This window comes from Ranitomeya imitator, chromosome 1 (assembly GCF_032444005.1).
Source record: "Ranitomeya imitator isolate aRanImi1 chromosome 1, aRanImi1.pri, whole genome shotgun sequence".
Taxonomy (NCBI): Eukaryota; Metazoa; Chordata; class Amphibia; order Anura; family Dendrobatidae; genus Ranitomeya; species Ranitomeya imitator.
In genome coordinates, this window is record NC_091282.1 from 1,226,806,255 (window position 1) to 1,226,833,724 (window position 27,470).

The 27,470-nt window shown below is 44.2% G+C and overlaps 1 protein-coding gene across 1 annotated transcript in view; it reads right to left on the reverse strand.

The window, feature by feature from the left end:
• ATP6V1B1 (ATPase H+ transporting V1 subunit B1) overlaps positions 1–27,470 on the reverse strand; it is a 136,764-nt gene that overhangs the window by 34,989 nt on the left and 74,305 nt on the right. The window contains exon 2 of the mRNA XM_069745112.1: positions 26,377–26,432. Coding sequence (XP_069601213.1) covers positions 26,377–26,432 — 56 coding nt within the window. The remainder of the gene's footprint in view (positions 1–26,376; positions 26,433–27,470) is intronic.

Below are 27,470 nucleotides of genomic sequence, written 5' to 3' on the forward strand. Positions count from 1 at the left end.
GTGCGGTTCCACCACAGATGGCTTTGTGGCTCCTCGGCTGGATGCCGGCTCTGCAGCAGGTTTATCGCTGCCACCTGACTGTGACCGGGTGCGTCCTGACAGCGCCACACTGCCATGTTGCTGCAAGTTCTCCTGGATGGTTTGTCTTTCCAAAGACGTCCGTCTCTGCCTGGATGCAGGAGAGGTGATTGGTACAGCTGAGCCCGATCTCACCTGTGCCTCAGGCAGGGGCTGCTTACTGACCGGGGAGTTACAGGGCTTCACACTGTGCTGTGGAACATCACTCACCAACACTTTACCTTCTGGCTTCTTTGCCGGACTTGGAGTAGATTTTCCTCCCAAAACTTTACTTGCTAGTTTTTCTTCCTTCACAGAAATGCTGCAGCTTTGGCCGCTGCATTCACTTGTCTCACAGAGGCTTTGGGATTAATATTCCCATTCAGAGAGGTCTGGGAGCCTTGTCCCAGTGTAGGCCGAGAAGCCTGGGCCTTGCCTGGGGAGCTTCCCCGCCCAGGGTGGCCCCTCCCTGGGCTTGCTCCAGACATCAGGAGAACTACAGACACACAACCTCACAGCTAGGAGGCAGTATTATAGTAGTTATATTCTTGTACATAGGAGCAGTATTATAGTAGTTATATTCTTGTACATAGGGGCAGTATTATAGTAGTTATATTCTTGTACATAGGGGCAGTATTATAGAAGTTATATTCTTGTACATAGGGGCAGTATTATAGTAGTTATATTCTTGTACATAGGAGCAGTATTATAGTAGTTATATTCTTGTACATAGGGGCAGTATTATAGTAGTTATATTCTTGTACATAGGGGCAGTATTATAGTAGTTATATTCTTGTACATAGGAGCAGTATTATAGTAGTTATATTCTTGTACATAGGGGCAGTATTATAGAAGTTATATTCTTGTACATAGGGGCAGTATTATAGTAGTTATATTCTTGTACATAGGAGCAGTATTATAGTAGTTATATTCTTGTACATAGGAGCAGTATTATAGTAGTTATATTCTTGTATATAGGGGCAGTATTATAGAAGTTATATTCTTGTACATAGGGGCAGTATTATAGTAGTTATATTCTTGTACATAGGGGGCAGTATTATAGTAGTTATATTCTTGTACATAGGAGCAGTATTATAGTAGTTATAGTCTTCTACATAGGGGCAGTATTATAGTAGTTATATTCTTGTACATAGGGGGCAGTATTATAGTAGTTATATTCTTGTACATAGGGGCAGTATTATAGTAGTTATATTCTTGTACATAGGAGCAGTATTATATTAGTTATATTCTTGTATATAGGGGCTGTATTATAGTAGTTATAGTCTTCTACATAGGGGCAGTATTATAGTAGTTATATTCTTGTACATAGGGGGCAGTATTATAGTAGTTATATTCTTGTACAGAGGAGCAGTATTATAGTAGTTATATTCTTGTACATAGGGGCAGTATTATAGTAGTTATATTCTTGTATATAGGAGCAGTATTATAGTAGTTATATTCTTGTACATAGGGGCAGTATTATAGTAGTTATATTCTTGTATATAGGAGCAGTATTATAGTAGTTATATTCTTGTACATAGGGGCAGTATTATAGTAGTTATATTCTTGTACATAGGGGCAGTATTATAGTAGTTATATTCTTGTACATAGGGGCAGTATTATAGTAGTTATATTCTTGTACATAGGGGCAGTATTATAGTAGTTATATTCTTGTACATAGGGGCAGTATTATAGTAGTTATATTCTTGTACATAGGGGCAGTATTATAGTAGTTATATTCTTGTATATAGGAGCAGTATTATAGTAGTTATATTCTTGTACATAGGAGCAGCATTATAGTAGTTATATTCTTGTACATAGGAGCAGCATTATAGTAGTTATATTCTTGTACATAGGAGCAGCATTATAGTAGTTATATTCTTGTACATAGGAGCAGTATTATAGTACTTGTATTGTTGTACATGGGGCGGTATTATATTATTTATATTTTTGTAATGTTTTTGTGAATGTTGTAAGTAGTAATTAATGGCGTGCTTTCTTCATGGCTGATTTCTGTTCCTATGGCATCTGCCGGTTTGGTCTCCACCATTGAAGCCGCTTTCTTCTTTGCTGGTTTCTGGCTAATCTGTGCAATGTGTTGTATAACCGCAGCTGAATTGTAACCTTTGTTTCTTTTCCCAGAGAGTCCATTTAATAAGATTACTAATTGGTGCTTTGCCATTCTCGCTGTTCTACTTACTTCAAATGATATTCTTGCAATTTTTCTTGGCAGCGGAGTCGGAGTCTATGGAGAAAACCTATAAAAATGCCTGGACAGACTGCGATCCTCTGCACAGCCGCCTTGGCCTGTGATCACACTGCGCAGCTCCATGGAGGACACTTACCTGCTCTATGTGCACTTGGTCCAATTTATGCAGATGTAGCAGAGCTGAGCTCAATCGTTCCAGTGCTAGTGACGGCACAGCTCAGCTACATCTGCGTCCGCACTTAGTTACATGGTTCACGTGACATTGTTATAAGAGTATATGGCACAGAAATCATTAGTTTTCCATATTTCTCACTTTTCTATTAATTTTTAATGCGCGTTGTATACAATATTTTTTAACATTTTCATATAACAGTAAAATGATAAATCAGGAGCCGCCCTCGGGCGATGGAGAAGAGGCTTTTTTTTATCTTATGATGAAGCCTGTAATGCCACATTGTACCAATAGAGGGAGCTATAGGAGGACAATCACCAGCACTGATAAGTGATCCCCAAATGACACCTTTACAATGGTGATCCATAGGAGCACTACAAGGCCCAGCATTCCCCAATCACTATAAGTGGTTACAGGAGCCCATTCTCTTTGTAAAGCTGAACATCTGTACTATTTTGGCAGACAGGGCGGGTATACATCTTGTGGAAAAGAACTGCGCACAGCAATGGTTAATACTGAAGACTTACAGCTCTGGGGTCCTGGGATCGAATCCCACCAAGAACAACAATTAATGGCGCTATAAAGTGAGTCAGACAAGTACTTGTTCCACATGAGGATCGGTGGAGAGAAGGTATCAGCGGAGGTCTTTATCGTGTGACACTATGAGGAGCTGCGGTGGTGTCAGTGTGTGGCCTTGTGAAGATGGCGCCGCGGTGTCAGTGTGCGCTGTGTGATAAGTGTGGCCGGTGTGTGAGCACAGTGTGTGATTACTGTATAAGTGCGGTGTGTGTGTGCTGTGTGATAAGTGTGGCTGGTGTGTGAGCACAGTGTGTGATTACTGTATAAGTGCGGTGTGTGTGCGCTGTGTGATAAGTGTGGCCGGTGTGTGAGCACAGTGTGTGATTACTGTATAAGTGCGGTGTGTGTGCGCTGTGTGATAAGTGTGGCCGGTGTGTGAGCACAGTGTGTGATTACTGTATAAGTGCGGTGTGTGTGTGCTGTGTGATAAGTGTGGCCGGTGTGTGAGCACAGTGTGTGATTACTGTATAAGTGCGGTGTGTGTGTGCTGTGTGATAAGTGTGGCCGGTGTGTGAGCACAGTGTGTGATTACTGTATAAGTGCGGTGTGTGTGTGCTGTGTGATAAGTGTGGCCGGTGTGTGAGCACAGTGTGTGATTACTGTATAAGTGCGGTGTGTGTGCGCTGTGTGATAAGTGTGGCCGGTGTGTGAGCACAGTGTGTGATTACTGTATAAGTGCGGTGTGTGTGCGCTGTGTGATAAGTGTGGCCGGTGTGTGAGCACAGTGTGTGATTACTGTATAAGTGCGGTGTGTGTGTGCTGTGTGATAAGTGTGGCCGGTGTGTGAGCACAGTGTGTGATTACTGTATAAGTGCGGTGTGTGTGTGCTGTGTGATAAGTGTGGCCGGTGTGTGAGCACAGTGTGTGATTACTGTATAAGTGCAGTGTGTGACAGCTGTGTGATAAGTGTGGCCGGTGTGTGAGCACAGTGTGTGATTACTGTATAAGTGCGGTGTGTGTGCGCTGTGTGATAAGCGTGGCTGGTGTGTGAGCACAGTGTGTGATTACTGTATAAGTGCGGTGTGTGTGTGCTGTGTGATAAGCGTGGCTGGTGTGTGAGCACAGTGTGTGATTACTGTATAAGTGCGGTGTGTGTGCGCTGTGTGATAAGTGTGGCCGGTGTGTGAGCACAGTGTGTGATTACTGTATAAGTGCGGTGTGTGTGTGCTGTGTGATAAGCGTGGCTGGTGTGTGAGCACAGTGTGTGATTACTGTATAAGTGCGGTGTGTGTGCGCTGTGTGATAAGTGTGGCCGGTGTGTGAGCACAGTGTGTGATTACTGTATAAGTGCAGTGTGTGTGTGCTGTGTGATAAGTGTGGCTGGTGTGTGAGCACAGTGTGTGATTACTGTATAAGTGCGGTGTGTGTGCGCTGTGTGATAAGCGTGGCTGGTGTGTGAGCACAGTGTGTGATTACTGTATAAGTGCGGTGTGTGTGCGCTGTGTGATAAGTGTGGCCGGTGTGTGAGCACAGTGTGTGATTACTGTATAAGTGCGGTGTGTGTGTGTGCTGTGTGATAAGTGTGGCCGGTGTGTGAGCACAGTGTGTGATTACTGTATAAGTGCGGTGTGTGTGTGCTGTGTGATAAGTGTGGCCGGTGTGTGAGCACAGTGTGTGATTACTGTATAAGTGCGGTGTGTGTGCGCTGTGTGATAAGTGTGGCCGGTGTGTGAGCACAGTGTGTGATTACTGTATAAGTGCGGTGTGTGTGCGCTGTGTGATAAGTGTGGCCGGTGTGTGAGCACAGTGTGTGATTACTGTATAAGTGCGGTGTGTGTGTGCTGTGTGATAAGTGTGGCCGGTGTGTGAGCACAGTGTGTGATTACTGTATAAGTGCGGTGTGTGTGTGCTGTGTGATAAGTGTGGCCGGTGTGTGAGCACAGTGTGTGATTACTGTATAAGTGCAGTGTGTGACAGCTGTGTGATAAGTGTGGCCGGTGTGTGAGCACAGTGTGTGATTACTGTATAAGTGCGGTGTGTGTGCGCTGTGTGATAAGCGTGGCTGGTGTGTGAGCACAGTGTGTGATTACTGTATAAGTGCGGTGTGTGTGTGCTGTGTGATAAGCGTGGCTGGTGTGTGAGCACAGTGTGTGATTACTGTATAAGTGCGGTGTGTGTGCGCTGTGTGATAAGTGTGGCCGGTGTGTGAGCACAGTGTGTGATTACTGTATAAGTGCGGTGTGTGTGTGCTGTGTGATAAGCGTGGCTGGTGTGTGAGCACAGTGTGTGATTACTGTATAAGTGCGGTGTGTGTGCGCTGTGTGATAAGTGTGGCCGGTGTGTGAGCACAGTGTGTGATTACTGTATAAGTGCGGTGTGTGTGCGCTGTGTGATAAGTGTGGCCGGTGTGTGAGCACAGTGTGTGATTACTGTATAAGTGCGGTGTGTGTGTGCTGTGTGATAAGTGTGGCCGGTGTGTGAGCACAGTGTGTGATTACTGTATAAGTGCGGTGTGTGTGTGCTGTGTGATAAGTGTGGCCGGTGTGTGAGCACAGTGTGTGATTACTGTATAACTGCAGTGTGTGTGTGCTGTGTGATAAGTGTGGCCGGTGTGTGAGCACAGTGTGTGATTACTGTATAAGTGCGGTGTGTGTGTGCTGTGTGATAAGTGTGGCCGGTGTGTGAGCACAGTGTGTGATTACTGTATAAGTGCGGTGTCAGTGTGTGCTGTGTGATAAGTGTGGCTGGTGTGTGAGCACAGTGTGTGATTACTGTATAACTGCGGTGTGTGTGCGCTGTGTGATAAGTGTGGCCGGTGTGTGAGCACAGTGTGTGATTACTGTATAAGTGCAGTGTGTGTGTGCTGTGTGATAAGTGTGGCCGGTGTGTGAGCACAGTGTGTGATTACTGTATAAGTGCGGTGTGTGTGCGCTGTGTGATAAGTGTGGCCGGTGTGTGAGCACAGTGTGTGATTACTGTATAAGTGCGGTGTGTGTGCGCTGTGTGATAAGTGTGGCCGGTGTGTGAGCACAGTGTGTGATTACTGTATAAGTGCGGTGTGTGTGTGCTGTGTGATAAGTGTGGCCGGTGTGTGAGCACAGTGTGTGATTACTGTATAAGTGCGGTGTGTGTGCGCTGTGTGATAAGTGTGGCCGGTGTGTGAGCACAGTGTGTGATTACTGTATAAGTGCGGTGTGTGTGCGCTGTGTGATAAGTGTGGCCGGTGTGTGAGCACAGTGTGTGATTACTGTATAAGTGCGGTGTGTGTGCGCTGTGTGATAAGTGTGGCCGGTGTGTGAGCACAGTGTGTGATTACTGTATAAGTGCAGTGTGTGTGTGCTGTGTGATAAGAGTGGCTGGTGTGTGAGCACAGTGTGTGATTACTGTATAAGTGCGGTGTGTGTGCGCTGTGTGATAAGCGTGGCTGGTGTGTGAGCACAGTGTGTGATTACTGTATAAGTGCGGTGTGTGTGTGCTGTGTGATAAGTGTGGCCGGTGTGTGAGCACAGTGTGTGATTACTGTATAAGTGCGGTGTGTGTGTGCTGTGTGATAAGTGTGGCTGGTGTGTGAGCACAGTGTGTGATTACTGTATAAGTGCGGTGTGTGTGTGCTGTGTGATAAGTGTGGCCGGTGTGTGAGCACAGTGTGTGATTACTGTATAAGTGCGGTGTGTGTGCGCTGTGTGATAAGTGTGGCCGGTGTGTGAGCACAGTGTGTGATTACTGTATAAGTGCGGTGTGTGTGCGCTGTGTGATAAGTGTGGCCGGTGTGTGAGCACAGTGTGTGATTACTGTATAAGTGCGGTGTGTGTGTGCTGTGTGATAAGTGTGGCCGGTGTGTGAGCACAGTGTGTGATTACTGTATAAGTGCGGTGTGTGTGCGCTGTGTGATAAGTGTGGCCGGTGTGTGAGCACAGTGTGTGATTACTGTATAAGTGCGGTGTGTGTGCGCTGTGTGATAAGTGTGGCCGGTGTGTGAGCACAGTGTGTGATTACTGTATAAGTGCGGTGTGTGTGCGCTGTGTGATAAGTGTGGCCGGTGTGTGAGCACAGTGTGTGATTACTGTATAAGTGCGGTGTGTGTGTGCTGTGTGATAAGTGTGGCCGGTGTGTGAGCACAGTGTGTGATTACTGTATAAGTGCGGTGTGTGTGCGCTGTGTGATAAGTGTGGCCGGTGTGTGAGCACAGTGTGTGATTACTGTATAAGTGCGGTGTGTGTGCGCTGTGTGATAAGTGTGGCCGGTGTGTGAGCACAGTGTGTGATTACTGTATAAGTGCGGTGTGTGTGTGCTGTGTGATAAGTGTGGCCGGTGTGTGAGCACAGTGTGTGATTACTGTATAACTGCAGTGTGTGTGCGCTGTGTGATAAGTGTGGCCGGTGTGTGAGCACAGTGTGTGATTACTGTATAAGTGCGGTGTGTGTGCGCTGTGTGATAAGTGTGGCCGGTGTGTGAGCACAGTGTGTGATTACTGTATAAGTGCAGTGTGTGTGTGCTGTGTGATAAGTGTGGCCGGTGTGTGAGCACAGTGTGTGATTACTGTATAAGTGCGGTGTGTGTGCGCTGTGTGATAAGTGTGGCCGGTGTGTGAGCACAGTGTGTGATTACTGTATAAGTGCGGTGTGTGTGTGCTGTGTGATAAGTGTGGCCGGTGTGTGAGCACAGTGTGTGATTACTGTATAAGTGCAGTGTGTGTGTGCTGTGTGATAAGTGTGGCCGGTGTGTGAGCACAGTGTGTGATTACTGTATAAGTGCAGTGTGTGACAGCTGTGTGCTTTGTGTATGAGCGTAGTGTCTGTCCCCTATATGACCAGGGTCGGCTCCAGGTTATCTTGGGTCCCAGATGTAAGAGTCTGAGTGGCCCCTGTAACACATACCACAATTCATGATGAACAGATAAGAAATATGTGTAGAGTACAATGCCGAAGATTTCACTTACTTCTTCCATTACATGAGTGATTTCAATGCTCAGGAACCGGACAATATAGTCTTCCATACAGCACTATGGGCATCACATAGTCCTCCATACAGTATTATGGGCACCACATAGTTCTCCATACAGTATTATGGACACCACATAGTCTTCCATACAGCACTATGGGCATCACATAGTCCTCCATACAGTATTATGGGCACCACATAGTTCTCCATACAGTATTATGGACACCACATAGTCTTCCATACAGCACTATGGGCATCACATAGTCCTCCATACAGTATTATGGGCACCACATAGTTCTCCATACAGTATTATGGACACCACATAGTCTTCCATACAGCACTATGGGCATCACATAGTCCTCCATACAGTATTATGGGCACCACATAGTTCTCCATACAGTATTATGGACACCACATAGTCTTCCATACAGCACTATGGGCATCACATAGTCCTCCATACAGTATTATGGGCACCACATAGTCCTCCATACAGTATTATGGACACCACATAGTCTTCCATACAGCACTATGGGCACCACATAGTCCTCCATACAGTATTATGGACACCACATAGTCTTCCATACAGCACTATGGGCATCACATAGTCCTCCATACAGTATTATGGACACCACATAGTCCTCCATACAGTATTATGGACACCACATAGTCTTCCATACAGCACTATGGGCATCACATAGTCCTCCATACAGTATTATGGACACCACATAGTCTTCCATACAGCACTATGGGCATCACATAGTCCTCCATACAGTATTATGGACACCACATAGTCCTCCATACAGTATTATGGGCACCACATAGTCCTCCATACAGTATTATGGGCACCACATAGTCCTCCATACAGTATTATGGGCACCACATAGTCTTCCATACAGTATTATGGGCATCACATAGTCCTCCATACAGTATTATGGACACCACATAGTCCTCCATACAGTATTAGGGGCACCACATAGTCCTCCATACAGTATTATGGGCACCACATAGTCCTCCATACAGTATTATGGGCACACATAGTCCTCCATACAGTACTATGGGCATCACATAGTCCTCCATACAGTATTATGGGCACACATAGTCCTCCATACAGTATTATGGGCACACATAGTCCTCCATACAGTATTATGGGCATCACATAGTCCTCCATACAGTATTATGGACACCACATAGTCCTCCATACAATATTATGGGCACCATATTGTCTTCCATACAGTACTATGGGCATCACATAGTCCTCCATACAGTATTATGGACACCACATAGTCCTCCATACAGTATTAGGGACACCACATAATCTTCCATACAGTACTATGGGCATCATATAGTCCTCCATACAATATTATGGGCACCACATAATCCTCCATACTGTATTATGGGCACACATAGTCCTCCATACAGTATTTTTGGCACCACATAGTCCTCCGTACAGTATTTTGGGCACCACATAGTCCTCCATACAGTATTTTGGGCACCACATAGTCCTCCATACAGTATTATGGGCACCACATAGTCTTCCGTACAGTATTATGGGCACACATAGTCCTCCATACAGTATTTTGGGCACCACATAGTCCTCCGTACAGTATTATGGGCACCACATAATCCTCCATACTGTATTATGGGCACACATAGTCCTCCATACAGTATTTTGGGCACCACATAGTCCTCCGTACAGTATTATAGCCACCACATAGTCCTCCATACAGTATTATGGGCACCACATAGTCCTCCATACTGTATTATGGGCCCCACATAGTCCTCCATACAGTATTAGGGGCACCACATAGTCCTCCATACAGTATTATGGGCACCACATAGTCCTCCATACAGTATTATGGGCACCACATAGTCCTCCATACAGTATTAAGTGCACCACATAGTGCTACATACAGTATTATGGGCACCACATAGTCCTCCATACAGTATTATGTGCACCACATAGTCCTCCATACAGTATTATTGGCACCACATAGTAATACATACAGTATTATGGGCACCACATAGTAATACATACAGTATTATGGGCACCACATAGTCCTCCATACAGTATTAAGTGCACCACATAGTGCTACATACAGTATTATGGGCACCACATAGTCCTCCATACAGTATTATGTGCACCACATAGTCCTCCATACAGTATTATGGGCACCACATAGTAATACATACAGTATTATGGGCACCACATAGTAATACATACAGTATTATGGGCACCACATAGTAATACATACAGTATTATGGGCACAACATAGCTCTTCATACAATATTATGGGCGCCACATAGTCCTCCATACAGTACTATGGGCACCACATATTCCTCCTTACTGTATTATGGGCACAACATAGCTCTCCATACAGTATTATGTGCACCACATAGTCCTCCATACAGTATTATGGGCACCACATAGTAATACATACAGTATTATGCGTCCAACATATTCTTCCATACAGTATTATGGGCACCACATATTCCTCCTTACTGTATTATGGGCACAACATAGCTCTCCATACAATATTATGGGTGCCACATAGTCCTCCATACAGTATAATGGGCACCAAATAGTCCTCCATACAGTATTAAAGGGAACTTGTCACCCCCCAGAGCGTTTTTAAGTAAAAGAGCCACCTTCAGCAGCGCTAAGGCTGCATTCTGTGAAGGTGGCTCTTATGTTTCTGATCCCTAGTAACACTGAAATATTGACTTTTATAAATTGCGCCCCATACCTGTATTGAGTCCCAGAGTTATGGCGTCTCCCTCTGTTTCAGCCGCCTACCAGCCGTCCATCATCCCCCTCTTACGTCTGTGCGCCGCCTCCTGTGTTGGTGTTATATGCCCGGTGCCTGCGCTGTGCTACAGAACTCGGGTATGCACAGTGCGCGCTTCCCTGGGAACTGACATCAGGCTATCACGCCTGTGTGTTGCGGAGGCCCCAGATCCTGCCCACAGTGTGTCATGATGTATTCACACTGCGGGGCTGGGAATCTGGCGCCTGCGCAGTGGGGCAGGTCACCATGCTGCACTGAAGATAGTGCCGAAGTCGCGCAAGATTTGCGAAGTCTGTTTGGGGGCTTATGTGGGAGCAATTAAACAGTTTGGGGTTAATGTGAGGGCCATTATACAGTTTGAGTGCTAAAGTGGAGACAATTATACAGTTTGGAGGCTAATGTAAAGTCCAGTGTACTGTTTGGAGGCTAATGTGGGGGGCTATTATACAGTTTGGGTGCTAATATGGGGCCATTATAAACATTGGGGGCTAATGTGGGGGCCATTTTACAGTTTGTGGGCGTACATGGGGTTTATTAAACAGTTTCGGGACTAATGTGGGGGCAATTTCACAGTTTGTGTGCAAATGTGTTGCCATTATACAGTTTGGTGGTAATATGAGGTCCATTATACTATTGGGGGCTAATGTGGAGGCCATCATTCAGAATAAAGGCTAATATGGGGCTGCTATACAGTTTGGGGGCTAATGTGGCATCCATTATACAGTTTGCAGGTTAATCTGGGATCCATTATACAGTTTGGGGGCTAATGTAGGGGCCATTATACAGTTTGGGGGTAATGTGAGATCCATTATACTTATGGGGAGGCTAATGTTGGGGCCATTATACAGTTTAGGGGCTAATGTAGGGGTCATTATACAGTTTAGAGGCTAATGTAGGGGTCATTATACAGTTTAGAGGCTAATGTTGGGGCCATTATACAGTTTAGGGGCTAATGTTGGGGCCATTATACAGTTTAGGGGCTAATGTAGGGGTCATTATACAGTTTAGAGGCTAATGTAGGGGTCATTATACAGTTTAGATGCTAATGTTGGGGCCATTATACAGTTTAGAGGCTAATGTAGGGGTCATTATACAGTTTGGGGGCTAATGTAGGGGTCATTATACAGTTTGGGGGCTAATGCGGTGGTCGTTATACAGTTGGCGGGCTAAGGTGAGGGCAATTATACAGTTTGGGGGCTAATGTGGAGGCTATTATACAGTTTAGGGGCTAATGTGGGGACCATTATACAGTTTGGGGGCTAATGTGGGGTCCATTATACAGTTTGAGGGCTAATGTGGTATGAAGGATGACACAGAGATCACACAGAATCCCACCACTGCCACCACTTGTGAGGAACCCGCACTAGTACATCAGAAGGATCATGTAATGCAGTCTCCCCACCCCCTGGGGACATGTAAGATCAGCTTGGTATAGTTTTACACAGACACCTCCTGTCCACATGGGCAAAGAGAGGCACGGAGAGTGGGAGGATGTAGCCCTCTCAGTCACTGACGTGGCACCACACTCGCTCACAACAGGCTGAGAAGCTCTTTTTACTATCAGCAGTGAAACAGAGCACTGCCAGCCCGGTAGGACTGCCACCGTTTACTCCTTAGATATAAGCCCAGGCCATTAACAGGATAATATTGGGCCAGAAACCAGACTCAGTAGCATGGAAAGTTAAACCGAGAAACGAACGTGTGGATTGTTAGACTTAGATAAAAGAGCAGCATTATATATTTAATCGCCTTAAGGGCACACTAGATAATACACTGTATACACAATATTTATACATATACAATGTTCAGATATGCAAATACAATAGTGGTAGGACAAAAGATATATGTCAATTATCAGGTGATGTTAGATGAAGGGTGTGCTAGGCCGCAAGAGGGCATGAGTTGCCTGCTGGCTACTAGGTTCTTCCCAGCACGTTACTCGATGCGGCTCCCAATGTCAAAGTGGACCGCATGCATAGTAGAGAGAGCAACCACATGGCCTTACACTAGCCTGTATCCCCTTTGCGTCAGTCCCCTCTGCCCTCTGAGTTGAACCTAAATCCCTTTGCCTTGCCTCTGCAGCTAAAACACCAAAACTCCATGAAAGATCATTACTCCTTTCTGGATGGCCATAGGACAGTGGATCTGTCACCATCAGATTCAGCCGGGCACCAGCTACACGTGGTGACTAAACAAGCCTTCGCTACCTGGCTTCTACTAGATGTTCTATGTATCTCCATATCCTTAAGTGCTAGAATGGGTTGAGACCCAGGCAGGTTTTCGAAATTTTCTGGGGATCTTGGAAATATACACGATGTACGGCTAGGACATATGGTATCTCCATAACTCTGTATTGAATCTTGTTTCTAGTTCTGGAATGTTCTTTGGCAGCTTCAGCATGACGCAATATTGCAAGACCGCCTTTACCCTGCTCTGAGCTGCTCAAGGTGTGTGATCTGTCACTCATAGACTTTGAGTCATGGCCCTCTCCTGCTGCTAGCTGCAGACTGAAGGGCATAGTAACGTAGTTAGCAAGGCCGAAAAAAGACATTTGTCCATCCAGTTCAGCCTATATTCCGTTAGAATAAATCCCCAGATCTATGTCCTTCTAAAGAACCCAATAACTGTAAGATACAATATTGTTACTGTTACAGAACCCCCTAGCCCTCCCCCCACCTTTGTAATTCCCACAGTAAATAATGGCAGGCTCCGGCCCCCTGCGGCTATTGTAATGTAGGTCTGGCCTGTTGTGTTCCTATTGGCCTGCCCTGTGTATCTGTGTTATATATTCTGTGTGCTGTAAATAAAGGTTGTTCTTAGACTGGAAATAAGTGGAGAAGCAGTCAGCTTTTATATGCTCTCACGTAACCAAGGAATTCCAGCCAGCGTCCTTCATTCAGAATCTACATTAAAAGCAGAGTGGACTTCCTGAAACACGGGGTGGTACTGAAAGAGGTAGAAAGAGGATACAAATGATTAGCATGAAATTATATCTCTATATTCTTCACATCTCCCTCCTTTAGAGGACGCTAGGGAGCAGCACGTTCCGGTGTCCGCAACTTCCCCTCGTTGGGATAACCCATCGGCAATACCATGGTTACGCCTCTTCTTGTGGTGAATGATGAAGTGGTACTGCTGTAGTGCAAGGCTCCAGCATAGCAACCTCCCATTCTTCCCGGATACAGTGTGTAACCAGCTGAAGGGGTTAAACAGTGAATTGGTGGCCGTACAAGTATGGCTTCAGATGCGACATGGCCCACACAATTGCCAGACATTCCTTCTCCATCGTGGAGTAGGCAGCCTCCCTCGGCAGGAGCTTCCGGCTCAGGTACATATTGCGGTGTTCTTGGCCCATAGAGTCGACATGGCTGAGCACAGCACTGAGGCCAAAGTCGCTGGTGTTGTTCTGTATAACAAACATATGATGGAATATAGGCTGAACTGGATGGACAAATGTCTTTTTTCGGCCTTACTAACTATGTTACTATGTTAAACAGCCGTGTAAAGTTGGTTGCTTATAGTACTGGTAAGCAGGAAAGGGCAGTCTTCAGCGCCGTGAAAGCTGTCTCACAGTTGTTTGTCCAATCGACTGCAGAGGGTAGCTTCTTCTTGGTGAGGTTTGTCAGGGGCTTCACCAGGCTACTGTAGTGAGAGACGAACCTCCTAAAGTACCCGGCGGTGCCCAAGAAAGACAACACCTGTTTTTGACCCTTGGGGTGAGCCAGGATGCGACAGCATACACTTTTTTGGGCTCCAGCTTTAGAGCCCCCGCGCCTACCCGGTGTCCCAGGTAGGGAACCTTGCTCACACTCAGCTGGTGCTTTTCCAGCTTAATGGTCATTGCCTGCCCGGCAGATCTGCCCAAGCACCTGCATCAGATGCTCTACGTTATCTTCCCAGGTGGAACTGAAGATGGCAACGTCATCCAGGTATGCAGCCGCGTACTCTCCAAGTCCCTTCAGCAGCTAAAAAGTGACTGTGGCATTCTTCATGGCATCATTGTGAACTCATCTGAAAGGTGGGATAAAGGCAGAACATTCCCTTTCCTCATGGGTCAGGTGAATCTGCCAATATTTCCGGCTCAGATCCATGTTAGTCAGGTACTTGGCCTCTGCCAACTGATCGAGCAGCTCATCGATGCGCAGAATTGCGTATGCATTAGTGACCATGACAGTGTTGAGCCCCCTGTCGTCCACACAGGAATGGGTTGTCTGGTCCTTCTTTGGGACAAGGACTACAGGTGAGGCCCAAGCGCTGCTGGATGGTTGGATGACTCCTAGTTTCAGCATCTCGACAGTCACCTGGCGCCTGTGCTGCTGTACCGACCCGATATGCTGATTAGGGGTCCACGTGATGGACGGTCGACTATGTCTTTCCGGGCTTGCTGCTGAACAAATCCCAGAAGGGGTGTAGGGTTGCCCACAGCTGAGATCATTGGTAGCTGGTTGCAAATTTCCACATAGTCGATGGTCCTTCCTGCGCTATCCTGGGCTAGCATATTCGGGAGGATCTTTGCCTTTCCCTCTTTTGGCAGGTTTTTGGCAGTCCTCCCACTCAAGATGTGCCTTCGTCATGTTCACATGTAACATTTTCAGCCTTCCCCACGGGCCTTCCCAGGCCGCCTGAGGCTTATCCTGGCCTTTTGACCCACCTCACAAGCATTCTGGTCATACCATCGCTACTGGTTGACCAGGACTTGTTTCATATTAGCGTACACTAGCTGCGCCAAGGCCCGCATCTTGTCACGGAAGCTCACAACATACTCGACGACCAACACTCATGGGGTGGCTAAGTCTCTTTCCCAGACCTCTTTCCCCAGATCCAGGGGCCCCCTCACACTTTACCCATACAGGAGTTCAAAGGGGGAGAATCCCATTGACATCCATGGAACCACCCTATAGGCAAATAACAGGTGTAGTAGGTATAATAATAATAATTTTATTTATATAGCGCCAACATATTCCGCAGCGCTTTACAAATTATAGAGGGGACTTGTACAGACAATAGACATTACAGCATAACAGAAATACAGTTCAAAACAGATACCAGGAGGAGTGAGGGCCCTGCTCGCAAGCTTACAAACTATGGGGAAAAGGGTATAGCTCCAAGTAACACCCATGGGAATCTACCAACATCTTAAGCATCTGCTTCAGGGTGCTATTGAACTGTTTACACAGGCCACTGGTTTGTGGGTGGTATAGACTGGTTACCACTTGTTGCATCTGTATCTGCTTACAGAGGAACTCCATCAGCTGCAACATGAACTGGGTCCCCTGGTCGGTAAGCATTTCTTGGGAAAAATCTCCAGAAAAGCAGTGTCCACCTTGTTGGCTGCTTCCAAGTCGCGGGTGACATAGTTTAATACCATCAGTAAGCAGCGTTTCCTGGAGCGTCTGGGAGTGGCCAATGGGTCAACCAAATCCACAACCACCCTTCTGAAAGGCTTCTTCAATAATGGGTGGAGTTACCAGTGGGGCTTCGGGGCGCCATCCCACGTTCCCCACTCTCACACAGGTATAGTACGAATATCAGTAGACAGCCTCTACAGCCCTTGTCTCTGTCCAGTAGAAATGCTGGACTAGCCCGGCCTTTGCATTTGTGATCTCTAGATGTCTAGCCATCAGAATCTTGTATGCAATCGGCAACAGCTCCATCCTGAACTGATTTGGTACCACCAACTATGAGTCCCTGGGCCACACCTGCGGTGAACCTTGCTGGACCGTTACCCAGTACGTTTGAAACCCCTGAATGGACGAGGCGAGAATAGCTGACACCACCTCATCTTCAGTCAGTTCCTTGTCTCCTGGCCTTTGTCACCACTTGGTTCTGTATGTGTGCTGTATGTGTGCTGTATGTGTTCTGTATGTGTACTGTACGTGTGCTTTTTGTCTTCTGTATATGTTCTGTATGTGTGCTGTATGTGTGCTGTATGTGTGCTGTATGTGTTCTGTATGTGTGCTTTTTGTTTTCTGTATATGTTCTGTATGTGTGCTGTATGTAATGCTGTATGTGTTCTTTATGTGTGGTGCGTGTGCTGTATGTGTGATGTATGTATGCTGTATGTGAGCTGTATGTGTGCTGTATGTGTTCTGTATGTGTACTGTACGTGTGCTTTGTGTTTTCTGTATATGTTCTGTGTGTGTTCTGTATGTATGCTGTATGTGTTCTTTATGTGTGCTGTATGTGTGGTGGGTGTGCTGTATGTGTGCTGTATGTATGCTGTATGTGAGCTGTATGTGGGTTGTATATGTTCTGTATGTGTTCTATATGTGTGCTGTATGTGTTCTTTATGTGTGCTGTATGTGTGCTGCATGTGCTGTATGTATGAGGTATGTGTGCTGTATGTGTTCTGTAAGTGTACTGTACGTGTGCTTTGTGTTTTCTGTATATGTTCTGTATGTGTTCTTTATGTGTGCTGTATGTGTTCTGCGTGTGCTGTATGTATGCTGTAGGTGAGCTGTATGAGGGTTGTATATGTTCTGTATGTGTTCTGTATGTGTGCTGTATGTGTGCTGTATGTGTTCTTTATGTGTGCTGTATGTGTGCTGCGTGTGCTGTATGTGCGCTGTATGTATTGTGATGCAGTGACCCCTGTGACAGCTAGGGGGCGCTGTGAGTGCTCTTTGGGATGTGCATGGAGGCATATCTATTGTGATAATCGTGGTGAAACAGTGACTGGCTGTGTTGTAAATGGCCGATATGTGTCGCAGAGGGAGTCTGCGTAGTAAGTCTTTTGCAATGTTCTTGTTCTGGGACCTGTAGTCCCTCAAGTGTGTATATTTATGGTGTAGCTGTAAGGGAGACTTACTAGGCTAGTTGTGTGAGATGGGTGGGACAAACTAGCCACACATCCACACTCCCATCCAGGGGAGTGGTTAAGGGTATATAATGTGACCAGGGTGTGGGTCACGTGTTCCCGTGTGGTTCCAGTGGAAGGTCCTGGAGAGCCTGTGTGTTGGGAGGTCCTGGGAGTAGGACCGGATCCCTGAATAGCACACTGAACCACCTGTGTTGGATTTCCTGGGAGTAGGAGTCCTGAATAGCATACTGTACAGCCTGTGTTGGATATCCTGGGAGTAAGAGTCCTGAAGAGCACATGGTGGGGCTTTGGACTTGCTGGTGGCCTGGGGTGTTGGACGAGGTCCTGAATGGCACCTGGACAGGTCACATGTGCGGTTCATGTGGGGAAGCTACTGTCCTTCGGTGGGTCTGGACTGACTAAGATATGCCGCCCAGGCAAGTTGGTGATCCCTGTGAGGCAGCTTTCCCGGAGGAGTGGACTGATGAGGTGTCAGCAGGTGGAGCAGGAGCTCCCGTCAGGTACCTATACAGACTGTTGGTGCTTGTAATGTTCTATGAGCTGTGTGGTCTCCCACGGTGACTGAACGGAGTGAGGTTCAGCGTGTTTAGAGACCGTGACCCAGTGTCATATGCGCTGTATGTGACTTGGGACATTGGTGGAGTGTACGGCGTACGGACACCCATGGTAACTGGACGAAGTGAGAGGTCCAGCATGTTTAGTGTCCGTGAGTCAAAGCCGTATATGAAGTGTACAATATAAAGCTGCAAGTTAATATCACCAGTTGGTGCCTATTGTGTTCTATGGAATGTATAATATGGACTGTGCATAACCCGGTTTATGACCCTTTAATAAACCATATGGACTGTTTCGTGTTCAAAAATCGTGCCTGACTACATTAATCCCGTGCCAAGCGAGTGTCCTCCAATACACTTAGTGAGAGCAATCTTACAGTATGCTGTATGTGGGCTGTATGTTTGCTGTATGTGTTCTTTATGTGTGCTATATGTATGCTGTATATGAGCTGTATGTGTGCTGCATGTGTGCTGTATGTGTTCTTTATGTGTGCTGTATGTTGCTGTATGTGTTCTTTATATGTGCTGCGTGTGCTGTATGTGTGCTGTATGTGTTCTGTTTGTGTTCTGTATGTGCGGTGTATGTCTGCTGTATGTCTGCAGTACGTGTGCTGTGTGTTATGTATTAGTGCTGTATGTGTTCTGTATGTGTGATGTATGTGTGCTGTATGTCTGCTGTACGTGTGCTGTGTGTGTTCTGTATGTGTGTTGTATGTATTCTGTATGTGTGCTGTATGTGTGTTGTGTGTTCTGTATGTGTGCTCTATATGTGCTGTACGTGTTCTGTATGTGTGGTGTATGTCTGCTGTATGTGTGCTGTGTGTGTTATGTATGTGTGTTGTGTGTGCGTTCTGTATGTGTGTTGTATGTGTTCTCTATATGTGCTGCATGTGTGTTGTGTGTGTGTTGTATGTGTGCTGTATGTGTTCTCTATGTTTTCTGCTTGTGTTCTGTATGTGTTCTGTATGTGTGCTGTATGAGTGCTATATGTGTGCTGTATATGTTTTGTGTGTTCTGTATGTGTTCTCTATGTGTGCTTTCTGTATGTGTGCTGTATGTGTTCTGTATGTGTGCTCTATGTGTGTTCTGTATGTGTGCTGTATGTTGCTGCATGTGTTCTCTGTTTTCTGCTTGTATGCTGTGTGTGTGTTCTGTATGTGTTCTGTATGTGTGCTGTATATGAGCTGTATGTGTGTTATGTATGTATTCTGTATGTGTGCTGTATGTGTTCTCTATGTGTGCTCTGTGTGCTCTATATGTGTGCTGTTTGTGTGCAGTATGTGTACTGTATGTGTTCTGTATGTGTGTTGTATATGAGCTGTATGTGTGTTCTGTATGTGTGTTCTGTATGTGTGCTGTATGTGTGCTCTATGTGTGTGCTGTATGTGTACTGTATGTGTACTGTATGTGTTCTGTATGTGTTCTCTATGTTTTCTGCTTGTGTGCTGTGTGTGTGTTCTGTATGTGTGCTGTGTGTTTTGTATGTTGCTGTATGTGTTCTATGTGTGTTATGTATGTGTTCTCTGTATGTGTTCTGTATGTTGCTGTATGTGTTCTTTGTGTGTTATGTATGTGTTCTGTATATGTTCTGTATGTGTGTTATGTATGTGTGCTGTATGTGTGCTGTATGTGTTCTGTATGTGTGCTGTATGTTGCTGTATGTGTTCTCTGTTTTCTGCTTGTGTGCTGTATGTGTGAGCTGTATGTGTGCTGTGTGTGTTCTCTATGTGTGAGTTGTGTGTGTTCTGTATGTTTTCTGATTGTTTGCTGGATGTATTCCCTATGTATTCTAAATCTGTTTTGTGTGTTCTGTATGTGTACTGTATGTGCTGTATGTGTAGTGTATACTGTACTGTATGTGTGTTGTATGTGTGTTGTGTGTGTTCTGTATGTGTGCTGTGTGTTGTGTGTGTTCTGAATGTGTACTGTATGTGCTGTATGTGTGCTGTCTACTGTACTGTATGTGCACTGTATGTGTGTTGTATGTGTGCTGTGTGTTGTGTGTGTTCTGTATGTGTGCTGTGTGTTCTGTATGTGTTCTGTATGTGTACTGTATGTGTGCTGTGTGTGTTCTGTATGTGTACTGTATGTGCACTGTATGTGTGTTGTATGTGTTCTGTGTGTTCTGTATGTTTACTGTATGTGCACTGTATGTGTGTTGTATGTGTGCTGTGTGTGTTCAGTATGTGTACTGTATGTGCTGTATGTGTGCTGTATACTATACTGTATGTGTGTTGTATGTGTGCTGTGTGTTCTGTATGTGTACTGTATGTGCTGTATGTGTGCTGTATACTGTACTGTATGTATACTCACTGCATACATGGAGGGACGATGCCCCCAGCTTACAGGTCTGCAGACACACATTTGCTCCCGGTGACACGCCCGACCCTGGCGCTCACCTCCATCATTGTGCAATGTGATCAGTGTACACAGCGCTTCCTCGGCTGCCGCAGGGCTCGGCTTGTGTTCCCCATAACAGGCTGATTGTGCTGCTGCTTGTGCTGTTTACTATACAGAAGCACTCGATCTATCCTGACCCAGGGAAAGTGACCCCCGATGTCACCCACCCAAGGGTGCGAATTCTGTGCACTGACGGCAGTCACTGTGTACACTGTAAGCAATGGAGGAGAAAGTGCAGCCCATACAGTAATATGGCCGCCGTGTTACTGATCCGCACAGGTCAAAGCCGGAATCGGAACATCGCCGTGGGCTCTGAACAATCCACACGAGGAACAATCCCCGCTCACCAAGCAGAATTCTCAGGGGAAACTGATCGAAATGTTGCAATTTGTTTGTGCAACGTCCAGAATAAAGTTTTCACCCCCTTGGATTTTTACCTGTTTTGTTACATTATAACCTGTGTGTAAATATATTTGTAATCTGATTTGTGTGTGATGCATCAGCACGAAATAGTGTAAATTGGTGAAGTCAGAAAAATGTAGACATAGATTAAATTTATGGGATTAAATAACTAAAAATTGTCATGTGCATATCTATTCACCCCTTTTGCTATGAAGCCCCTAAAAATTTCTGGTGCAAGCAATTCCCTTTATAAGTCCCATGCTTAGTGACAGGACGTCCCCCTGTGTGCAATCTCAGTGTCCCATGTCTGTCAGTATATAAACTTTACCTTTTCTGAAAGAAAATAGAGGCTGCAACACAACAAGAAGCACCACTAACCAAACAACACCATGAAGACCAAGGAGATCTCCAAACAACACCATGAAGACAAAGAAGATCTCCAAACAACATCATATAGACTAAGGAGATCTCCAAACAACATCATGAAGACCAAGGAGATCTCCAAACAACATCATATAAACTAAGGAGCTCTCCAAACAACATCATGAAGACTAAGGAGATCTCCAAACAACACCATGAAGACCAAGGAGATCTCCAAAGAACACCATGAAGATCAAGGAGATCTCCAAACAACACCATGAAGACTAAGGAGATCTCCAAACAACACCATGAAGACCAAGGAGATCTCCAAACAACACCATGAAGACAAAGAAGATCTCCAAACAACATCATATAGACTAAGGAGATCTCCAAACAACATCATGAAGACCAAGGAGATCTCCAAACAACACTATGAAGACCAAGGAGATCTCCAAACAACACCATGAAGACCAAGGAGATCTCCAAACAACACCATGAAGACAAAGAAGATCTTCAAACAACATCATATAGACTAATGAGATCTCCAAACAACATCATGAAGACCAAGGAGATCTCCAAACAACACCATGAAGACCAAGGAGATCTCCAAACAACACCATGAAGACAAAGAAAATCTCCAAACAACATCATATAGACCAAGGAGATCTCCAAACAACATCATATAGACTAAAGGTACCGTCACACTGAACGATATCGCTAGCGATCCGTGACGTTGCAGCATCCTGGATAGCGATATCGTTGAGTTTGACAGGCAGCAGCGATCAGGATCCTGCTGTGATGTCGTTGGTCACTGCAGAAAGTCCAGCACTTTATTTCGTCGCTGGATCTCCCGCAGACATCGCTGAATCGGCGTGTGTGACGCCGATTCAGCGATGTCTTCACTGGTAACCAGGGTAAACATCGGGTTACTAAGCGCAGGGCCGCACTCAGTAACCCGATGTTTACCCTGGTTACCAGCGTAAACGTAAAAAAACAAACACTACATACTTACATTTCGGAGTCTGTCCCCCGGCGCTGTGCTTCTCTGCACTGTGTAAGCGCCGGCCGGAAAGCAGAGCACAGCGGTGACGTCACCGCTGTGGTTTCCGGCTGGCGCTCACAGTCAGTGCGGAGAAGCACAGCGCCGGGGGACAGACACCGGAATGTAAGTATGTAGTGTTTGTTTTTTTTTACATTTACGCTGGTAACCAGGGTAAACATCGGGTTACTAAGCGCGGCCCTGAGGCCCTGTGCTTAGTAACCCGATATTTACCCTGGTTACCCGGGGACCGGCATAGTTGGTCGCTGGAGAGCTGTCTTTGTGACAGCTCTCCAGCGACCACACAGCGACGCTGCAGCGATCAGGATCGTTGTCTAGATCGCTGCAGCATCGCTAAATGTGACGGTACCTTTAGGAGATATCCAAACAACATCATATAGACTAAGGAGATCTCCAAACAACGCCATGAAGACCAAGGAGATCTCCAAACAACACTATGAAGACCAAGGAGATCTCCAAACAACACCATGAAGACCAAGGAGATCTCCAAACAACACCATGAAGACCAAGGAGATCTCCAAACAACACTATGAAGACCAAGGAGATCTCCAAACAACACCATAAAGACCAAGGAGATCTCCAAACAACATCATGAAGACTAAGGAGATCTCCAAACAACACCATGAAGATCAAGGAGATCTCCAAACAACATTATATAGACTAAGGAGATCTCCAAACAACACCATGAAGACTAAGGAGATCTCCAAACAACACCATGAAGATCAAGGTGATCTCCAAACACCCCCATGAAGACCAAGGAGATCTCCAAACAACATCATGAAGACTAAGGAGATCTCCAAACAACACCATGAAGACTAAGGAGATCTCCAAACAACACCATCAAGACCAATGAGATCTCTAAACTGCACCATGAAGTCCAAAGAGATCTCCAAACACCACCATGAAGACCAATGAGATCTCCAAACAACACCATCAAGACTTAGATCTCCAAACAACACTATGAAGACCTAGGAGATCTCCAAACAACACCACGAAGACCAAGGAGATCTCCAAACAAGTCAGAGACAAAGTTGTTCAGAAGTACAAGTCAGGGTTGGGTTCACCACCAAATGGAAAGAACATGGTACCACCACAAACCTGCCAAGGGAAGGCCTCCAAAAAATGTTAAGCCCGGCAAGTAGGGCATTAATCAGAGAGGCAGCACAGAGACCAAAGGTAACCCTGAAGGTGCTGCAGAGTTCTCAAGCAGAAACTGGAGTATCTGTCTATATGACCACAATAAGCCGCACACTCCATAGAAATGGCCCTTACCGAAGAGTGGGCAGAAAAAAGCCTTTACTTACAAATATTGTAAAACTCGTTTTGAGTTATCCAAAAGACATGTGGGAAACTTCCCAAATGTATGGAGGAAGGCGCTGTGGTCAGATGAGAACAAAATCAAACTTTTTGGCCACCAAGGTAAACACTAAGTCTGACGTCAAACCAGCACAGCTCGTCACCCCAAGAACACCATCCCCACAGTGAAACGTGGTGGCAGCATCATGCTGTGGGGATGTTTTTGGCAGCAGGGAAACGGAAAATGGTTGCGTCAAGTGAAAGATGGATGATGCGAAATGCAGGGATATTCTTTAGCAAAACCTGCTTCAGTCCATCAATGATTTGAGAGTGGGATGGAGGTTCACCTAAATCTCAGGTTGTGAGGCAGCAAAAAACGTAAAATGTGAAGGGGGCAAATCACTATATATTTATTGGTAGATAGCTATATCTTTCATCTATCTATTATCTATCTATTTAGTATCTATTATCTATCTGTTATCTATTTATTATCTATCTATATATGTATATATATATTATCTCTTTATTATCTATCTATTATCAATTATCTATCTATCTATCTATCTATCTATTATCTATATATTATCCATCTATTATTTATTAGCTATCTATTATCTATTATCTATACAGTTAAGTCCATATATATTTGGACAGAGACAACATTTTTCTAATTTTGGTTATAGACATTACCAGAATGAATTTTAAACAAAACAATTCAGATGCAGTTGAAGTTCAGACTTTCAGCTTTCATTTGAGGGCATCCACATTAAAATTGGATGAAGGGTTTAGGAGTTTCAGCTCCTTAACATGTGCCACCCTGTTTTTAAAGGGACTAAAAGTAATTGGACAAATTAAGTAATTTTAAATAAAATGTTCATTTTTAGTACTTGGTTGAAAACCCTTTGTTGGCAATGACTGCCTGAAGTCTATCTATCTCTCTGAATAGACACCGGAGTGTCAGATACTATTACCAGGCTACCACCTGCACTTTTGATAGAATTTACAAGAAGCGGCCACCTTAGAATTGCGAGCTCGGTAAGAACTCGGTCTTGCTCATGATCTGCTGCTGACATGGTCCTGATATACTAGCGGTGCAGTAAGTGTCCACAGCTCGTACAATCATATTAGTAATGATAGCAGCAGTATACAGCGGGAATACAACCCGCACACATTACATTGTCAGCGCCCGATAAGTGACCGCCGCTATTGGGTGTTCATTGTGCTACAAACACGGAGCCCGAGTGGTGGGACATTTCACTAGAGGGGCTTTTGGGGATAATAATTGTTCTAATATTGGTCAAGAACTGTAGCGCGATATCTATACCTCCTTTTTATGATCTTTGTGATTCTGACATAGTCGGCACGGTGCTTGTAGCGATATCAGCGGCTTCATGCTCTTTTTAGCGCCAGTGCGCTTTTCGTTTTATCTATTATCTATCTATTAATATATTATCTATGTATTATCTTATCTATCTACTAGAAATAGGCCCGATGCCATGGCATCGGGAGTGCGGTGAGATTAACATCTGTGTATGCTTAGTGGTGCTGACATGTGCAGTGGCCACGAACTGCGCCGGCGCAAGTGACACTGCCGCAATGCATTATGGGATTCGGGGACAACGGCCAGAAGCCCAACTGGTGATTATATATATATATATAGAGAGAGAGAGTTTATCTATCTATTATCTATCTATTATCTATCTACCTAATTATCTATCTATTTTCTATTATCTATCTATCTATTATCTATCTACCTAATTATCTATTTTCTATTATCTATCTATATATTATCTATCTTTTATCTATCTATTATCTATTATCTATCTATTATCTATATTTTATCTATTATCTATCTATTATCTATCTGTCTATTATCTATCTATCTATTTATTATCTATCTATTATCTATCTATTATCTATCTATTATCTATCTTTTATCTATCTATTATCTATCATCTATCTATTATCTATCTATCTATTATCTATCTATCTATCTATCTATCTATCTATCTATCTATCTATTATCTATCTATTATCTATCTATCTATCTATTATCTATCTATCTATCTATCTATTATCTATCTATCTATCTATTATCTATCTATCTATCTATCTATTATCTATCTATTATCTATTATCTATTATCTATTATCTATCTATCTATTATCTATCTATCTATTATCTATCTATCTATCTATCTATTATCTATCTATTATCTATCTATCTATCTATTATCTATCTATCTATCTATTATCTATCTATCTATCTATTATCTATCTATTATCTATCTATCTATCTATTATCTATCTATTATCTATCTATCTATCTATTATCTATCTATCTATTATCTATCTATTATCTATCTATTATCTATCTATTATCTATCTATCTATCTATCTATTATCTATCTATCTATCTATTATCTATCTATTATCTATCTATTATCTATCTATCTATCTATCTATTATCTATCTATCTATCTATTATCTATCTATCTATCTATTATCTATCTATTATCTATCTATCTATCTATCTATTATCTATCTATCTATCTATTATCTATTATCTATCTATTATCTATCTATCTATCTATCTATCTATCTATCTATCTATTATCTATCTATTATCTATCTATCTATTATCTATCTATCTATTATCTATCTATTATCTATCTATCTATTATCTATCTATCTATCTATCTATCTATCTGTTATCTATCTATTATCTATCTATCTATCTATCTATCTATCTATCTATCTACGTTCCCCATGACCCCCCCACGCCCCCGTCGTCTCCGTACCTTCACATTATCCAGCACCACCAGGGGCCCGTTCACCCCGCACACCGTCCGGTAGCCTGGAAATAAATAATAAACAATGATCAGACTTGTGTGCGGCGATTTATTCTGATGTTTCCTCCCCGGTATCGCGGCTTCTCCGGAGAATCTCCGTCACAGAGGGGACGTTGCTCTGCAGGATATTTACATCACGTCCTGATTTCTAAATATATTTTATTGTTTATTTTATTTCAAATAGAATTTTAAAACATCAGGAAGAAATTAAAGGAAGAAAATGAAAAACACCAACAATTATAGAAAAAAAGGCGCAAAATGCAGAAGTGACCGGGGCTCCACATGTGACAGATCGCGGCCACGTTTAGGACGATACTTTGCTTTTCTTTCCATTTGGAGCCTCAGGCTCAGACGGATCTAGTTTTGCTCTTAAAGGAGAAGTGGTTACAAATGCATCCGGTGCAGGCAATGCTCCGCGAGCTAAAGAAGTGTCGCAGGGAGTTTGCTACAATGTATCAGTCAGGCTCCCCAGCATTGTCCAGGCGGGATACCATTGTATCTGCAGCCTCTAAACCTTCACTGACAGCAAGTGGAGGTCTTACAAGCAAAATAGCATGTAAACCAATTATACCAGAAAGTCACCGAGCCTCTCAGGGAATATAGAAAGCTGGACACCTGTATGAGGCTGAGAACGCAAGACAGTAACACTGTACAATCTTACAAATGTCAGAACTTTTACATTTTCGGTGAAGTTTTGGTCCATTTTTCTTTCTTGGCTGTTTGTCCTTTTCTTCTTACTGGGATGTTTTTCCTTTTTTCATGGTTCTATGTTCTTTATCTTTGTTGGTTTTTTTTCTTTCTCAATTGTTTATCCTTTTATTTTTACTTGGTTGTTTTCCGTTATTTTCTTTTTTTGATAGCTTTTCCCTTTTTTTTCTCAATTGTTTTTCCTTCTTTTCTTTGCTCGGTTGGTTTTTCTTCTTTTCTGTTCTCAATTGTTTTTCCTTTTTTTTCTCAGTTTCTTGTCCACTTTTTTCTTGATTAGTTTTTCTTTTTGTCCTTTCTGTGTTTGTCTTTTTCATCTGTCTCGGTTTGCTTTTCCT